This window comes from Lonchura striata, chromosome 3 (genome assembly GCF_046129695.1).
Source record: "Lonchura striata isolate bLonStr1 chromosome 3, bLonStr1.mat, whole genome shotgun sequence".
Taxonomy (NCBI): Eukaryota; Metazoa; Chordata; class Aves; order Passeriformes; family Estrildidae; genus Lonchura; species Lonchura striata.
In genome coordinates this window covers 61,232,313-61,248,482 of record NC_134605.1, presented here as the reverse complement: position 1 = coordinate 61,248,482, position 16,170 = coordinate 61,232,313, and the positions used below count along the sequence as shown (strand labels likewise).

The window sequence follows — 16,170 nt, the reverse complement described above, 5'->3', positions numbered from 1 at the left end:
TAATTAACTGTATCAAAATGCAATGTTATCTCAAAAGGCAAAGTTACATTAGAAAGCTCATAGAAAGTAACATGCAAACAAGGTAAAACAAAGCTAAATTGGAAATGACTCTCCTATTAGAAATGCATTTTTTCTGAGACCAAAAGCAAGCCTCCCAGCACTCACTGTTAGGTTAGCTAAATGGTTTACCCAATGACCCACGGCCCACACTCCAACCCTCCTGCTGAATGCTAATCCATGTCTTCACCTGGGAACAGCAGAAGGAATGGACTTCTATTGCACAACATCTCTCCTTTGAGAGGAAATAGCCCTTTCAGAAAGCAAAACAAAATAGTCAGTGTTTTGTCCCTCAACCCTTTGCCAGAGGCACAAATTCTTATACAGCCTTCCTAATCTAAATTCCCGGAATACTATGTCGGTCTTGCACAATGCATCATCACTGGATACCATCTGCAGTCCAAAGACTTGTTAAACAGTGCATATATGCAGTACCTAGCAAGAAAAATGAATGATAAATATAATATCCTATTCTGTGACAATCAGCACCAAAACCCAAGATGATGGTGAACAGGGCATTGGGGATTATGGCAGTTTCCTCTACAAAAGGATTGGGATGCAGCCAGTTGTTTGAGCCCGAACAGACGCTTGCTCATCCTCCACTAACAGTTGGTACCGCTGGGAGGTCAGCCTGACTCCATTGTTTTTACAGCAATTTGCATTTTATTTTCCATAATGCTGTTTAATTTCACTTTTTCAATTATTACTCTCAGGCAATTGCTTTAATTATCTGTTATTCCATGAGGAAAGACACTTTCCTCTGGCAGAGAGAAGGGCTGCATCAGACCGTATTAACGCTGACGAGCCTCTCCACGGGCGAGCGCGGGGCTGCCGCGCCAGCCTTGGCAGCCTGAGTGGAGGGCGGTTAGCCAGCACCCACAGCTATTGCTGACAGATTGGCCCGCTCGCCACCGCTCAGATGGCAAATCTGCCCAGGATTACAAGGCGCATATTAAACCTTTAAATGCGTGCAGCCGGTACCCCTTTGAATTTCAGATTCGCCAAGGCAAATGGTATCACCGCAGAGCGTGGCAAAGCACATCTGACTGCAAAGCCAGAAAAAGCCGCTTCCCCTAATCCAATGCTATGTTAATGCAAAGCTCAGCAATGATGGATGGACTCATTAGTGCCGCAGTTATCGCCATCTGAACCAGGTGCCAAGACATATGGTTTAACAGATGTTCCAGCAAAAAGCTCTACATGCTGCACTGTACGAGTGTCCAGCTAAACCGGACATCGATAAGACACTGAAAATTGTATTTGGCTTCTGGGAGCCACAATGATTCCCAGCTCGGGAAGCCATTAAACACAGCCCGATTATGCAAAAAACCCTATTGCTCTGATATCCCAATTAGATTGACAAAACAAATGCTGGACAATACATACACTGCTTTCTGGAGTCTTGGTGTACCCAAATGTTATTTAATCTCCCCATTCAATTCTATTTCTCTACTATCTTCGCAAAGAAATGAAGCTTTCTTCGAAGAGAAATTGTCAAATGAAGTAAGCAAACTCCCCACTCTTGCATTTTCATGTCTAGAATGCCCTGTGTGCACTATTCTTTCAAAAATTTAATACATAACACATATCCATTCTGAGCAGAGGATTACCATGCAGAAGTAACTTGTTTGCATGCTTATTTACTGACACAACTCCAGTGGAATGCCTGACATTTCACAGGAAATAAAGAGAATAAAACTGGGGTCCTTCTTACACTAATTTAGCAAATCACTGTGCACAAAGCAGCAAGATGCATCAAATGTGAATAGAAGTAAAATTCCTTATTCTTTAAGCATCTTTTCAAAGAAAGAAAATTCATAGGCTTTAGAAAGAAAATCAGCAGTAAGTGGACAAAAACCGGTTAATCATTATATCTATCTATACACACTATATTAATTTATTTAAGACTACACACACAGTTATGGTCACTGCCTACAAGAAAGCATTTTTCAGCAGGAAATTCTGCTAATTCCTAAAGCTTAGAAATCAGAGCATACCAAAGCATTACAGATGGAAAACCTAGGTTACCACCTTGGGTTTAGGAACTCCTATCACACAACTCAACTGCTTCATTGTGGACAATAAGACCAAACTACAGCTGTTGGTGTATTCTGTATTACAGTGGAACTTCTAAGAGAAGCTGGAAAATACTGGGGAAAAAAGCCCCCCAGCATTACATTCTGAAGGGAATGACTAGGAAAAAACATACTAAGCACTGTGAATGACTGAATGTATTTCAGAAAAAACATCAATGTTAACATGTTAACATTTAAACAAAACCTAAGGACTTTGAAAGCCTTTCAGAATTTGCTAATAATTGCAGGTCATAAAGATAATCCTTCAGCGCATAACCACAAAAGATTTGATAGCAGATCAGGTTGAAAAGGTGAAGAACAAAAGAATCTGAGCTGCCTTTCTGTCCTGCTCCCACACCTACTATTCACACTGTCACAAAGGTGTGTTTCAGATCATCTTGTTCAACCAGTTAAATCTCTTTATCTGTGCAAATATTTATTCTCTATTAATGCAGCCTCAACTTTTGAAAACTTCTGTTATCTTTACTGCTTATCTTTCAATAACAGAGTTTCAACTGCCCCAAACATTGAGGCTGCAAAATACAAGGGTGGCAGGAAAGGGATATCAAAGGGGACAAGAGACCAGATACAATCCAAAAACAAACAAACAAGAGCAGCATCTGCAGCCATGAAAGTTAGGAGAAGTTCAATTCAGTGTTAATCCCTGTTTGTCTGAAATGTTTACAGACATATATTTATCGAAAATGGTGTTGATGAAAATACTGTCATTACAGCAGTAAACACATAGGAAACCGTGTATTGAAATGCTGTGCCTATTTTTGTCCATTTTTATTTTTAGGCACATAACACTATGTGCACTTAATTATATATACACTGGGAAAAAAATAAGCATGGAAATGTACTTGCAAATAGAACATCTAGTACACAATCAGGGCCCAATAACTAAAACAAAAATTAAGTTTACATAGGTCTACAAGGAGACACACTACCATAATCCCCACTTTTATATCATGTGGTTACAGTCTTTCCCTCTTCCCTGCTTCTAATCAAACATCCCAATCTTTTTCCACCTGCTGACATTATTCATATGGGTAATTTAGACATGAATCAAGCTGGGGAAAAAGACACACACAAAAAAAGCCAAAAAAACCAAAAGAATATGCAAACAAATTAAAATAAAACAAAAACAAAATCACAAAAGCAGAAAAACATGAAGAAATCAACAAAACCCAAACATGAAGAAATCAAAAAACCCAAATAAAAAAATTCACAACAACACACAGTATCCTCAACCCTCCTCCCCACCAACACAAAAATCCAATTGGAGTCAAAGTCTTTTTCAGTCAGATCACTTTCCTGAACTGATTTACTGGAGAGCTGCAAAACTCCAGATCAGTACAGAGAGGGATCAAGAGTTGATACCAGAGCAGCTCAGACAGAGCCTGGCTGAAGCAGCCATGGTACTGCAGGACTTTGAACACAGAGCAGGGTGGCTGCTATTTTTTTGTATGTGCTGCTTAATTTACTTTAATTCTTCTCAAAACAGAAGACTGCACAAGTCAGAGAACACTGATAGAGTCTTCAACAAAATCTCTGCCTGCACATATTTACTACTTCAATGCAAGCATATGAAATCTTGGATCTCCTCAGATGCAAAAAAGCCTGATGTCCCAGATTGCTCCTCAAACTTTTCCTTATCAAAGAATGTGTTTTAATAGCAAATTCTTTGCTGGTTTTATTTTCTTTTTTTTTCTCTTCCTCCTCAAGGAAATCATTTTTCTTTTTCAATAAGGACATAACCAAAAGCTATTTTCTCTAAAACTATGTGCTTGGCAAGTGTCTTCTTCCCCACCATCATCCACTTAGTTTTCATTTTTGCACTTTGTATTTTTTTTTTTAATGGCCTTTCTTGTTATGAGAAAAATACATTCCTGGAATGCTTCAGCTTAAGGCTCTCAAAAACAATTACTTAGGCATTTGATTTGATCTGCCAGTTCTTCCTTTCAAGCTATTTGGGCTTTATGAATCCTGAGTTTGGTCAAAGGTTAAAGCAAACCTTTTCCAAGTTACACTCCAGTGTTTCATGAGGCCCATACATATCCATGCCAGTTTTTAAGGATATGGAGTAAATTCACTATTAGCTATGTACAACAACAGTGACTTTGAGTGCAATCTAAAGAAAATTATCCATATAGGGAAGGTTGCCAATTCACACATATTGGCAAAGCAGGATTTCAAGGTGGAATGATAAGTGAAAAAAGTCACCCTTAAATTGGTGAAAATTCAGTACTGTTTACAGGAGAAAAAGGAATAAAAGAGAAGCTCAAGTATCAAGGTATCTTCAAGAGTATCAGGGCACTTCACAAGCTGAGGCAAGCAGAGTTATAACCTCTAAAGTGCTTCATCTATCATACTGTGAGAAATTATCATATCTGTGATCCATATACACACACACAAAAATAAACTACCCATGAAGCATATGGAGGGACAAAACATATGTTTTCTGAGTTGATCTGGCTGCTAGTTGGGTTTCTCTGGGGAGTGAAAGTTAGAAGGGATAATCTGTCAGAGTTATCTGCCTCCAAGGAGCAAGTGAAAGGGAAGATTTCCAGCTGGCTGTCTCTACTGGGTCTTTCTGACCCACAATCAACTGAAAGTGGCGCTTCACAGGTTTGCTGGAATGCTCTTGGTGCTATTGTCTTGCCTTGGCTATAGCAAAGCCCAGGCCAGTTTCATTTTTTGTGCTTTGTGTGCTCCATTTGGCAAGTCTGAAATCAAGCTGCTTTTTCTGAATTAATGCATTACATGTCTACTCAATTTAAACAAATTACTGCTCAAAGACATTAAATACAAATCATTCCTACTGCTGTGATACCTTTTCACTAAATGCAATGCAGTTACTGCTTGTGTTCCTTTTTAATGTTGCAGCATATTTGTCTAATAATACATTTTGCATATCAGATTTTTAATAATCTTTTTTAAAAATCTCTTTACAGTTTCAAGCTTATCACATGCCTATATGCAGCAGTTAGCCAAGGTTCATCAGCTCCACTATTTAAACAGAAATCAGGTTGAAATAACTGATTATATATTACTTCAAAATACATTCGGCCAAAATTACATATTTTAAAGTTCTAACTATAAGTAATTTATAAGTGTTGTTTCCCAAAAGTTACATTGTTTTTAGTTCTGAAAGTAAACAGAACCATTCCAAATGGATGTTGGTGCTTAAGGTTTACATATAAACCAAAGAAAGCACAGAAGTTTTACATGTACCACTTAAATGATTTTTTAAAATCCTTTTGAAGTGGTAAAATTTAATTTTTTTAAGAGCAACTGGAAACTTTGCCATCATTCTACTCAAACAGTGGTCTTAAATGTAAGTACCCCATTGACATAATATAGAGGAGACTGGGTATTCTGGAGGTGGTGTTAATTTCTTTTTTTTCTTCTCTCATATTAAGAAGTGTTATATTCTAGTTATAGTCATATTTTAAATTCTGACATACATACTATTCACAATTAAACATGGGTAAAAGTTAAAGTTCCTCCTATTATGGAGACAGAGAAAAAAGATGTGCAGCAGTCCTTTTAGGATCTTCCAATTAATATGCTACTGAGTAAAACTGAAATGCACACAGAAATACAGCCACATCTCTCCAGACTGCTTGGACAGGTAATTTAGGTGATTAAAAAGTCTTCAAAATTCATGACAGCTGTGTTACAGCTCTGTATTACTAGATCCCAAATGCCAATTATTTGCATTTAATTATAGTAAATTTTTAAAAAGAGGAGTTGATTTACAAAGAGAGAAAGCACACAATGCCTTTAAGGGCCAACCTTATCCCAGCACCCACCCCAGTTCTTATTTTCAATTAAAGCTTTAGAACATTGGAAAACTGATTACAAGTTTCTCTATTGAACAGATATAAAACTCCATTTAAACTATATATTTTACATGCAGAAGAATAAAAGGCTTTGAATTTTAAACATTTCATCTCAAGAAAGCAGCTTGTCCTCTCACCAAATAGACTTGCATGAGTTAGCCTTACCTGGAGCCATAACTTGTTATTCACTGCATCTCTCCCTGTAGCAATGCACTGAAATGTAGCATTCTGGCCTGCATTGACCTCTACATCCCCCAGCCTCAGAAAATGTGGAGATTTATCTGTAGAGAAGGGAAATAAAAATTTCAAATAAAAGTCATTATAAAAAAATAAAGGTGCCAGAAGCATTATTATCTCCCTCAACCTCCCGGTTTTAGCAATCTTTGGCTAAAAAAGAAACAGAAGAGAGAATATTATCTGTCTCATCTGTGTTCAAGGAGTGCTTTCAGTACTTCCCCTTCTCCCCTGGTGATTCTACTAACTTTATGTTATACATGTGTTCTAATAAAGTCTTTTTAAAATAGAAGCCAAAAGAAGGAGATCAGATGCCAAAATGTCAGCAGCACTTGACAAGAATTGTCCCAAAGACTTCTGACTGTATGAAAGCCATCATACTGAAAAAAACCCAATTAGCAGCATACTGCTCAAGCAAATAGATACTCTTCATGTTATTTGCAATGCAACTCAGAGTTCTTGCTTTGGAAAACAAAATCATTTGTGGCATTGAATATAATATTTCAGGAGCTGACAAATCTATTTCCCACACTGAGAAAGGCTGTAGGAAATCTCAACCACCTGAAGGATTTACTAGACCTACAAAAGCCAACAGAAACAATTGAGGAATGGGTACATTACACAGCTCATCCACCCTTTTTTCAAGAACGACTAAAGAAAACTGTAGCTGAACTGTTTCTCCTTTGTGTTTACTAAAAAAACATGATGTGCAGGAAAAACCATTAAATCGGAACAAACAGGGTTTAAACATCAGTAACAAAAAGAGCTTGTCTGAATACTGTAACGTACTGATAATGCACTGGGGATGACTGTACCCAAGTGCTTTTTGTTTTGGCACTTCAAAACAAAAAAAAAGAAGGGGAAGAAAATACACATACAATCCAGATATCATATCCAAGCAGAGTACAGGCTGAGTACAGGCATCAGATAGCTGGGGTGGCTGAAATATTAAAAAGGTAACTCACTCAAATACCCTGTATTGGTAGCTCCCGAGAGCTACAATTTTAAAAGGTTTGGAGTAGAAGAAAATAAGATGTGAGGTAGCCATTGGAACGTTATTATTTGGCATAATTTTGCGAAGTTGGAGCAGGATATTGTTATGCTCTGGTCATTTCAGAATGCGATTAAATTATCAGCCATGTGGTACACTAGAATGAAATCATATTTTAGAGAGGGTATGTCTAGTGGAAGATGAGAAGAGTTTAAAGAAAGAAATTGAAAAAAAAAAATTATAACAAGTGCCAGAAATGCACAGTAACAATTTCTTCCTCACAACCTTTTATTAGCAGAATATTCTCATTGTCATAACTTGTGTTTGCATGTGTGCAATTATTCCCCAGGATTAGCAGGGAAAAGCAAACATAAATGCCTGAAGTCTGTCCACAAAAAAAATAAACAAGATGCAATCTCTCAGTAGTTCAATAGCCAGAGCCTTTTTTTCTTTTATTTTTTTAATCTATTTTGTCTGTTGAGAAAAATATTTTTAAAAAAGAGAAAAAAGAAAAGAGGTATAAAATCTGATGAACCTCCTACAAGCATCTGCCAATTCAGTTTACTTTAATCAGTGAGTATATACATTAGCATTAAAACCCATTTTGATTATACACACCAACTGCGTATGACCGAAAAGACTTTGAAGAATGTCCCCTTTTTTTTTTATCCCTGTATAATTTACTTCTGGCAGAAAAAGATTTCACCCAGGTAAATCACTATTGCAATCACATTTCTTCCTGGAAGCTGCAACAAAAATACTATTGAAAGAACAAAGAATATCAGTGATCAAGTGATGAAAACTGAGCAGTCCACAGCAATATCATATATGTCCTGAAAAGACAGAGAAAAATGCAGCTCTTAATCATTACTTACCGCAAGGGTAACTCAGGACCTGGATGTCATCAATGGCAATGTAGCCATTTCTTCCATCTGAGACTTCAGCTTCAAATATTACCTGTCAAAATAAAAGAAAAAATGTTCACAACACTCATTTCTACAGAATTCCCCCGGTGGCAAGTGTGCAGATATAAGACACATTGCCTTTTTCATTTAGTTGAAGTTCCTACAAGGTTTGACAACTGAATGGAATATTTATTACTCAGTTTGGTGCAGTTCCATACTATTCATGTACATGGCTTGCTTTGGATTTGCTGCTCATAGCACATCAGAAAAAAACATGTTTAACTGCATACTGCTTTATCTCAGATAAATGTGCAAACATGATTCAATTCTGAAAAAATGCCATTACTTTCAGGCAAGTTAGGCATCACAGCACACAAGTGATCAACCAATTTTAAGAACATTTGTTTTCTTCCTGGGGGTCACAATATAGTCTCCTGTAACCTTCTGCAGCACAGTTGCAGGGGAAAACACAGAAATATTGCGGCACTCCCCAGTGGCAACAAAAAGAACAGCTGTAGCATGAGATTTATGCAGTAGTCATTTGTTGGGAAGGATGAATAAATATAATTGCCTGGCAAAAGATTTACGATAATACAGCCAGGATGAAAACAATCCTCCCTACTGGCTGGACAATACCCTTACCTACAGATAGGTCCAAAAGTCAAGTGGACTGTTCCATCTCAACCCCCAAAATGTATGGTTCACCCCACACCTGTAACCCTCCCCTGAAACATCAGGTGTCTGTGACCCCATTGGCCCAAGTCTTGTTCCAGCCCACCTTGAAGCCCCTTTATAAGGCGTCTCTGAGGGGTCAGATGCCCTCTTAGATCTTCCCCTCTCTTGGAACCCCCACTCTCTTGGAACTTCCACCCTCTCCTGGAGCATCCTCTCTACCCCTTGTCTCTCCCCTCCCCCATCCCTCAGGCCTTGCCACGTGCTGCGTCTGGCAGCTCCAAGCAAGACCTTTCACCATCCCTAATAAACCATATATCCTAAGAGCAGCCTTCAGAGATCTCTCGTCTCCATTCATCAAAGCCGTCCTGGAGCACAGCGTTCCCTACAGTCATTAACTTCATTCTTCCTTCTTTCAAGGCAGTGAGGAAATTCCTATGCATGAAGAAAAAGAAGACACTGTCTTCATATGCAGTGTCTTGTCCCACCCCAAATGGGCAGTTAAAAACAAAGAATTGCTTGGTGGTGCTTCAGAGAGTTCCTGAACTTGTGCTTTGACTGCAGAAAGAGGATGGCTGTGGGGAATATATATTTTGATAGCACTGGACTACAATCCATCTCCTAGTTTCTCCAGACATTCTTGCTAAGACTGCACTTCTAACCAATTTCTTTTTTTCCTCTAATTTTATTTGCAACCAAATGGAATTTAGTTACAAAACCCACTTCGTTCTCTGCCTTGGCCAACAACAGTGCGATGGAAATTAATTTAGTGTCTGGGAGTCCTACTTTCAAAGTGTGCCTTGTCCATTGACATTTCTGACTAGAGCATTGTTTGACAATGTCTACCCACTCTTCAGGCATTTTCAGAAAGCTGGCATTTGTTCCCAGTAATGAACATCAATATAAATATCTTGAATTCTTTAATAATTTCAATTATCACCTTTTTCTATTTAAATGGTTGCATGGTATGGAAGACAACTCAGTAAGAAATATTTATATTTTAATTATATTTAAAGTCCTTCTGACAGACTGGGGTTTTTACAACACAATACAACATGTGTATGTTCTATAACATACACAAACTCTGAAAACACATTGTTTCTCAAAATCTAGTTAAGAAATTTGAGCACCAATGCTAAGAACTGAGCTAAATTTGCACCTCACTCTAACTGGGTTGTTATGAATTCACCTGGAAATAACTTAGATCCAGTTTTTAGGAAAGCTCTGCCTATAAAAGTATTGATACCTTCTTACATCAGGAGTCAGAGAAGAGAAAGTTACATTTCTTGGGATACTGCTGGAAATTAATTTACTTCAGTTTTTTTTTTTTTTTACCTCTGCTAGATTAATTTTAGTACTCTCCACCCAACAGGTGTAGGAAGTCCAAGAAAAGGAGAAATCCACAGAAAATCGAAAGATAAAGACATGGAGAACCAAGAGAAGAAGAAAAGAAGAAAAATATTAAAAAAAAAAAACACAAAAAAGCCCCAAAAAAAAACAACAACAAAAAAAAAAAACCAGAAAACATGGAGAAATATGGAAAGGCAAGGAGTCTATGAAAAGTTATAAAGGACAAAGTTTACAAGGTAAGCAAAAGAAAATACCGTGATTAAAAAGACAGATATTAGAGAGCAATGATTTCATAGATATAGTATCATTTTTATATTCATAATTGGTACAAATGCAACTATGAAACATTCATAACTATAGATGTAACATAGCAAAAAGTGCTGCTCAGTTTAAAAAATTATCATGCTTTAATTTGAGAACATCTGTTCACATTTAAAATGGGAAATGGAAAAAGGGAATTGCAAATATATGTGAAAGCAGGAGTTCAAAATCCTGACAAGTTAAGAACCTGAGGTAGTTTTTTCTTCAAAAACACAAACTACTTGAGAAAAAAGAGACTACTGAGCCATTGCTTTCACCAGAGGAGGCTTATCCTAATAAGACACAAGTCTTTGGGAGTGAATCCTGCACTTCATCTGCACTGCTGTTCAGTTTACAGTCCTAGAAAGAATGGCTTCAATACTTTTGTTTAGCTGAAAAATAATTCAGATTATGACTCTCGTCAGAAAACATTAATTGTCTGTGCAACCATAAATGTCCTTCCACTTATTACAATTCAATTGCATGCCCATATAGTGTACTCCTGAGACATGCTCACTTTCTTTAATGGAGAAGAGAGAGAAACTGTTTCCAGGAAATGAATTGGGCTGGCACAGAGCAGGGTTATGGAGACAACTATCCTGTCTCATTTGTACTAGAACTGACACAATGAAGGAGAATGGGAAGTGCTCAATATCTCAGGTAATTCAAATGCTACTCAAGGGAATCAGACTCGATCCTAGAATTTTCTACATGGTTCCAAGATTATATACAAATAGCCATTTACTTCTCCAAATCAAATTGCATATTCTTGTTTATGAAGTACCTACATTCAATACCTACATTCTGATACAATGAAGATCCAGGGCCAGAACTCCCTGAACTGGACACACTCCTACATATTTAGCCATTCCTAACACATTTCTTGTCCATATAGCTGGCCATTTTCTCCCTAAAAACATGCAAGCTTTTAGTGAACACAGTCTCATTTGGAAAAATACACGGGCTTATTGTTGACAGCATTAAGAGACCTTTCCACTTTTATGGTTTATACCAGACTTCATTTAATGACCCAAATCAGTGATGAATTGATCCCAGATAGCCTTTTATATTATTCACAACTTTGTAAACCTCTAGCATGTATCCCAAATGTAAATGTACAAATAATTTTGTCTCAAATGTGAAGAGTCAAAGATTGTTCAGACAATCTCATATAAAAACCATTCCCTTTTCTTTGATTATGCTCATCCTTCTCTCTAAAGTTCTACCAACACTATATTCTTTGAAGATAATGGGAGCAGAGCTGGCACACAGTAATCAAAATATGGATGAGTCATAATTTATTCAACAGCTTAACACCATTACCTAATTTATACTGAACTTCTTTAACCATTCTTAACACTTCATTTGCTTCTTTTGGCCACCACTGGGTTCTATGCTGATGTTTTTATGAACCCCACAATTCTGTTGCAGAGTGGCAACAGCAAGCTTCAACTGAGTCCATCACTCTGTGTGTGAAATTTAGATTTTATGGAGTGTGCATTTTTTTTATATCTCATTATCAACACTAAAATGTGCCTGTCATTTTATTTCTCAATCACTCACAGTTGGTGAGTCCTTCTACAGAAGCTCATAATTACATACTGTCCTTGCAATTACAATGTAGTTTTTACCTACAAACTTCTGTACTTGCACTGTTTTTTGGCACCCACTCTGGTCCCATATGAACATGATGACACAATTCTGTATCTAAGGAACTATCTCAGAGAATGGCAGCTTAGCTTCACTAGAAGTTTGTAAAGAGGGACAGCTGGCAATCTAACTAGATTCTGTTAATCACATCACTCTTACCTATATACTTGTCAACCTGTAAAGGGCTCCAAGCTGAAAATTCGGTGGGAGGGAAGGAAGGCAGGCAGGCAGGAAGGAAGGCAGGCATGGAGGGAGGGAGGGAGGGAGGGAGGATGAAGGGAAGGGAAGGAAGGGTGAGCTGTTTTGATTTAGGTACTGGAAAATAACACATCCCTTTTCATATCCCAGCTCTAAAATCCAGAAGATGGCAATCACTATTTATCTAATATTATTCCAGAAATAAACATTTTGACTAATTTAAATACTCAACAGTGTTTGAATGCAATGGAAAAAGTCGTAATTATTACAGCAGAGACTCCTACAGACACTTAGTTATTGAAGTTTAATGCTTAAGAAGTACTTAAACCTCCACATTCCTTCACAGTCCTAACAATGCAACCTGTAATCACCATGAACGTTAAGCCTGCACTTGCAGGAATATAAGAAATGTACTTCTTCAGGACTGGCCTCGCTGAATTTTTATATCTTGTCAGGATCCAAAAGTGTATGTATCATCACCAGAAGCTCATTTGAGGCACTGATCAAAATAAGCACTCCCAAAGCATACCTAGTAAATTTAAGCACAAAATGCAGCCAGGAAAGAGGGAAACAACTCTAGCCCAAAGCCTATCCTTAGGAATACAATTGTTCCTAGGTTTTGTAAATGCATTTTTCTTGTAAGCAATGCACCACCAGCAAGAATGGTCTTTTTAGTACAATGTGGAGACCTTCTTTGTCCTTTCTCCACTTGGCTAGTTCTGACCAGTCATGGTACTGAAGGAGACACAATCTCCCAGTTGTGACATCAGTCCTGCCACATCATCATATATAGAAAGCAATGTCTCAGTTAGATAACCTTTTACCATTAAAATGTTCAGTTAAAATAGAAATGTAGTGTTTTGCTGACAATTTTTTCTGCTAGGCTCTAATATGTATAATTAGAGAGAGGTGAAGAGTAATTGGAGATGAAAATATAAAAAAAAATTAAAGGAAAAATTTAGATACTGTAATTTCCATAAAGCATTCAACCTACAACATATTTTTGTTTAGGCATCATAGGGCTTCAGCTAGCCGAGTTATCTGAAATCCAACCTGTACATGGATGATTCCAGTGCTTGGTGGAAAGGTGTACTAGAGAGCTGTGTGCAGACAGAAGTTAACACATCTGTGATAAACCACAGTAAAACCACAGTACAGCACAAAAAAACCACCCCAAAAACACTGAAAAAAACCTACAAAAAGCCCAAACAAACTTCAAACCAAAAGAAGCCATGAAGTTATATCAACTAACTTCATCAGATGTGTTATATTAACCTCATCAGATATAAAACTTCAATCTTTCATAGGAATATAAAAAGAAAACTTTAAATTTTTTTTTTCAACTTCATACACACCTCTTTTCTTTCATTAATTTTCAGTTTGTAACAGCAGAGTAAGTTATTGCAGATATACTCAAACCTAGTACTTGCAATAGAATTGATAAAGGTTAAACAGTACATAGAAGAAAGTTTGTTTTACAGTAAAATAATTCTCTGAAGATGAAATGCCATGCAGAGCAAGACCAATTATATACAAAACAGTAACAAATCCTATTCACTGACAAGTTTCCAGCCCTATTCAATGCTTTCACAGTGTTAAAGGTATTTTAAAACACTGAATCAAAGGTTATAATTACCAAGAAACTAAAAATTAATATAAACATGAAAACAGTGTCATGTTACAAAAGAAACACTTAATGGAAGCTAGCTGAAAGGGATAGTTAAAGAAATTTTATCTAATATACAAAAATTTTGTTGACATAATAAAAAACATTTCCCTTGTGAAAGCTACAGACAATGTTGCTGAACTAATTTAGAAATCATGAAAACATAATTATTTCCACTCGAATGCTCAAGTAATGCTGTGAGGCAGTCTTTGCAGCTGACATGACCCAAGAGAACTTTAGCACAGCAAATCAAACACTTGGGTGAAAACTTTGTAATCTCAAGTCTGCCAGGCCAGCTAACACCCAATTACTTCTTTTTTCCTCAATAACACACCTCCTGACATTGGAAACCAAAGGAGTTAAGGCTATCTTCTCACTGGTATCCAGCTGAGCTGGTCATCTCAGATTCTTTGACCATTTCAGAGTCAGCTACAAGGAACCCTGACATTCACAACTGCTCTCATCCCTAAAGTTACATTCAAGTTTCACTTGACATAGGGAGATCTGTACGCGAAGATTCATCTCAGTATGTGCTCTCTGGTGAAGAATCACACACAAAAAACATGCCTTCAAAGGGTCCTATAGGGTGATCTTTTAGAGAATTTATTAGTGGCAAGTGACCTAGCTACATATTCAATCCCTGAAGAAAAAAAATAAAAAACCAAACAAAAAACAAAGCCACACCAAAAGTGTAAAATCCTCTCTTTATGTGAAAGCAACTGTGGGTTAGGTTTTGTTGAGCTAAACAATTCAAACATTTTGAGATCTAATAACAATATTTTATTTCCACAAAAAATATACATGTTTCAGCAAAACAGATAATTAACATGAAGCATAATAAGACTTTGGAAGGACCTGTATGACAATTGCCTGATGGCAGAAAAAGCTAGCAATTAAATTCAGTGACCCTGGAAACCACTGTGTTAGTAACACAGTGAACACCAGAAAAAAAAAAATCACATCTCTGCACTTATCTTTGCTTACTTCTTTCAAGTTGCTTATGTCAAATGTTTCTAGACTCCTGCCTAGAAAATGTCTGGATGAAGCACCACACATGGATGAGTTACAGCTACTCTGGCTTTGGAGCAGTAGTAGTTTATCATGTGGGAATACTTACAGTTTTGTAAAATCCCACCCTGCTCTTGACTGACTGAAGAACTTGAAGAAAAAACATCCTTATGTAGCCCATAAACTAAACCAAAAATCAAAATACCATACCACCCTTGTTTAAGGGTGAAAGCTCTTACATGATTGAGATTTTAAAATAGCAGTAACACCATGTACAAAGGCATGACTCTTAACCATGGGCAACAAAACACTGACAGAACTGTAAATCATGACATTTAAAGGCTAAAACTGGGAGACCAGCAATAACAGACAAGCTAAAAATCCATATGAAATACTCAATGCTTTGCTTATTTTTGCAATAGACTAAAATCTTAAGGAAACTCTCCCCAGTAGCACAGAAGCAGTTCCTTGGAACATGGGTAGCTACCTGAAAATGCAGCAATACAAGCGTGGCATAATGCCACCTCTTCAAACCTAGAGTAGAGGTCAGTCCTTTCTGACTTTCAATGACCTTGGGAATTCCCTATCATGTGGGAAAATTTTGAGCAGGACCTGATAACCCACAGAGGTGCCTTTCAACTTTGACCATTCTGATTTTCTCAAATTGTTGACCTACAAAATAGTTTTATTTCACTTACATTAAACAGAAGGGCTTAAGTTCACTTTTGACTATCTTCCAGATACTTGCTATGGGTTGGATTGAATACAACCCTTTTCTCTTTAGAAAGTGTTAATTGAAAACTTTTATATATGCATTTTTTACAGCTTTTAATATTTACTAGATGTATTCTGCCAGAATGCTGGCTACCAACTAACACCTGCTTGTTTTACGATGATTCCTGCCTATGAATCATTTGTGGGATGATGGAAGCACTATTTGTATAAGTCACCTGGAAAGGTTTGCTATCTCCTTACCCTAATTACCTAGTAAAAATATACTCTCATCCATGGAGCTGACTCCATAAATTGTCTTGTATGTTTTTTTGATACTTTCTTCTTATTATGGTCTTTTTAGTGATGACAGTTCATCAGCTGTAATTACAGATCCAGCAAATCTATATATTTATCAAGAATGATCATAGGGCCCTAATTTACAGGTAAAACAATTGCATGGAAAAGGCAACATAAACAAGTTCTCCAGAAGCACATTACTGCA

General features: G+C 37.1%; 1 protein-coding gene across 11 annotated transcripts in view; it reads right to left on the bottom strand.

The window, feature by feature from the left end:
- The window catches only part of PTPRK (protein tyrosine phosphatase receptor type K), a 376,330-nt gene that overhangs the window by 197,486 nt on the left and 162,674 nt on the right, over positions 1–16,170 (bottom strand). For all 11 annotated transcript variants that reach the window (XM_021547162.3, XM_077782215.1, XM_077782216.1 and 8 more), the window contains exons 4-5: positions 8,081–8,162; positions 6,146–6,261 (exon numbers count right to left, since the gene is read on the bottom strand). In XM_021547162.3, the coding sequence (XP_021402837.2) occupies positions 6,146–6,261; positions 8,081–8,162 (198 nt within the window). The remainder of the gene's footprint in view (positions 1–6,145; positions 6,262–8,080; positions 8,163–16,170) is intronic.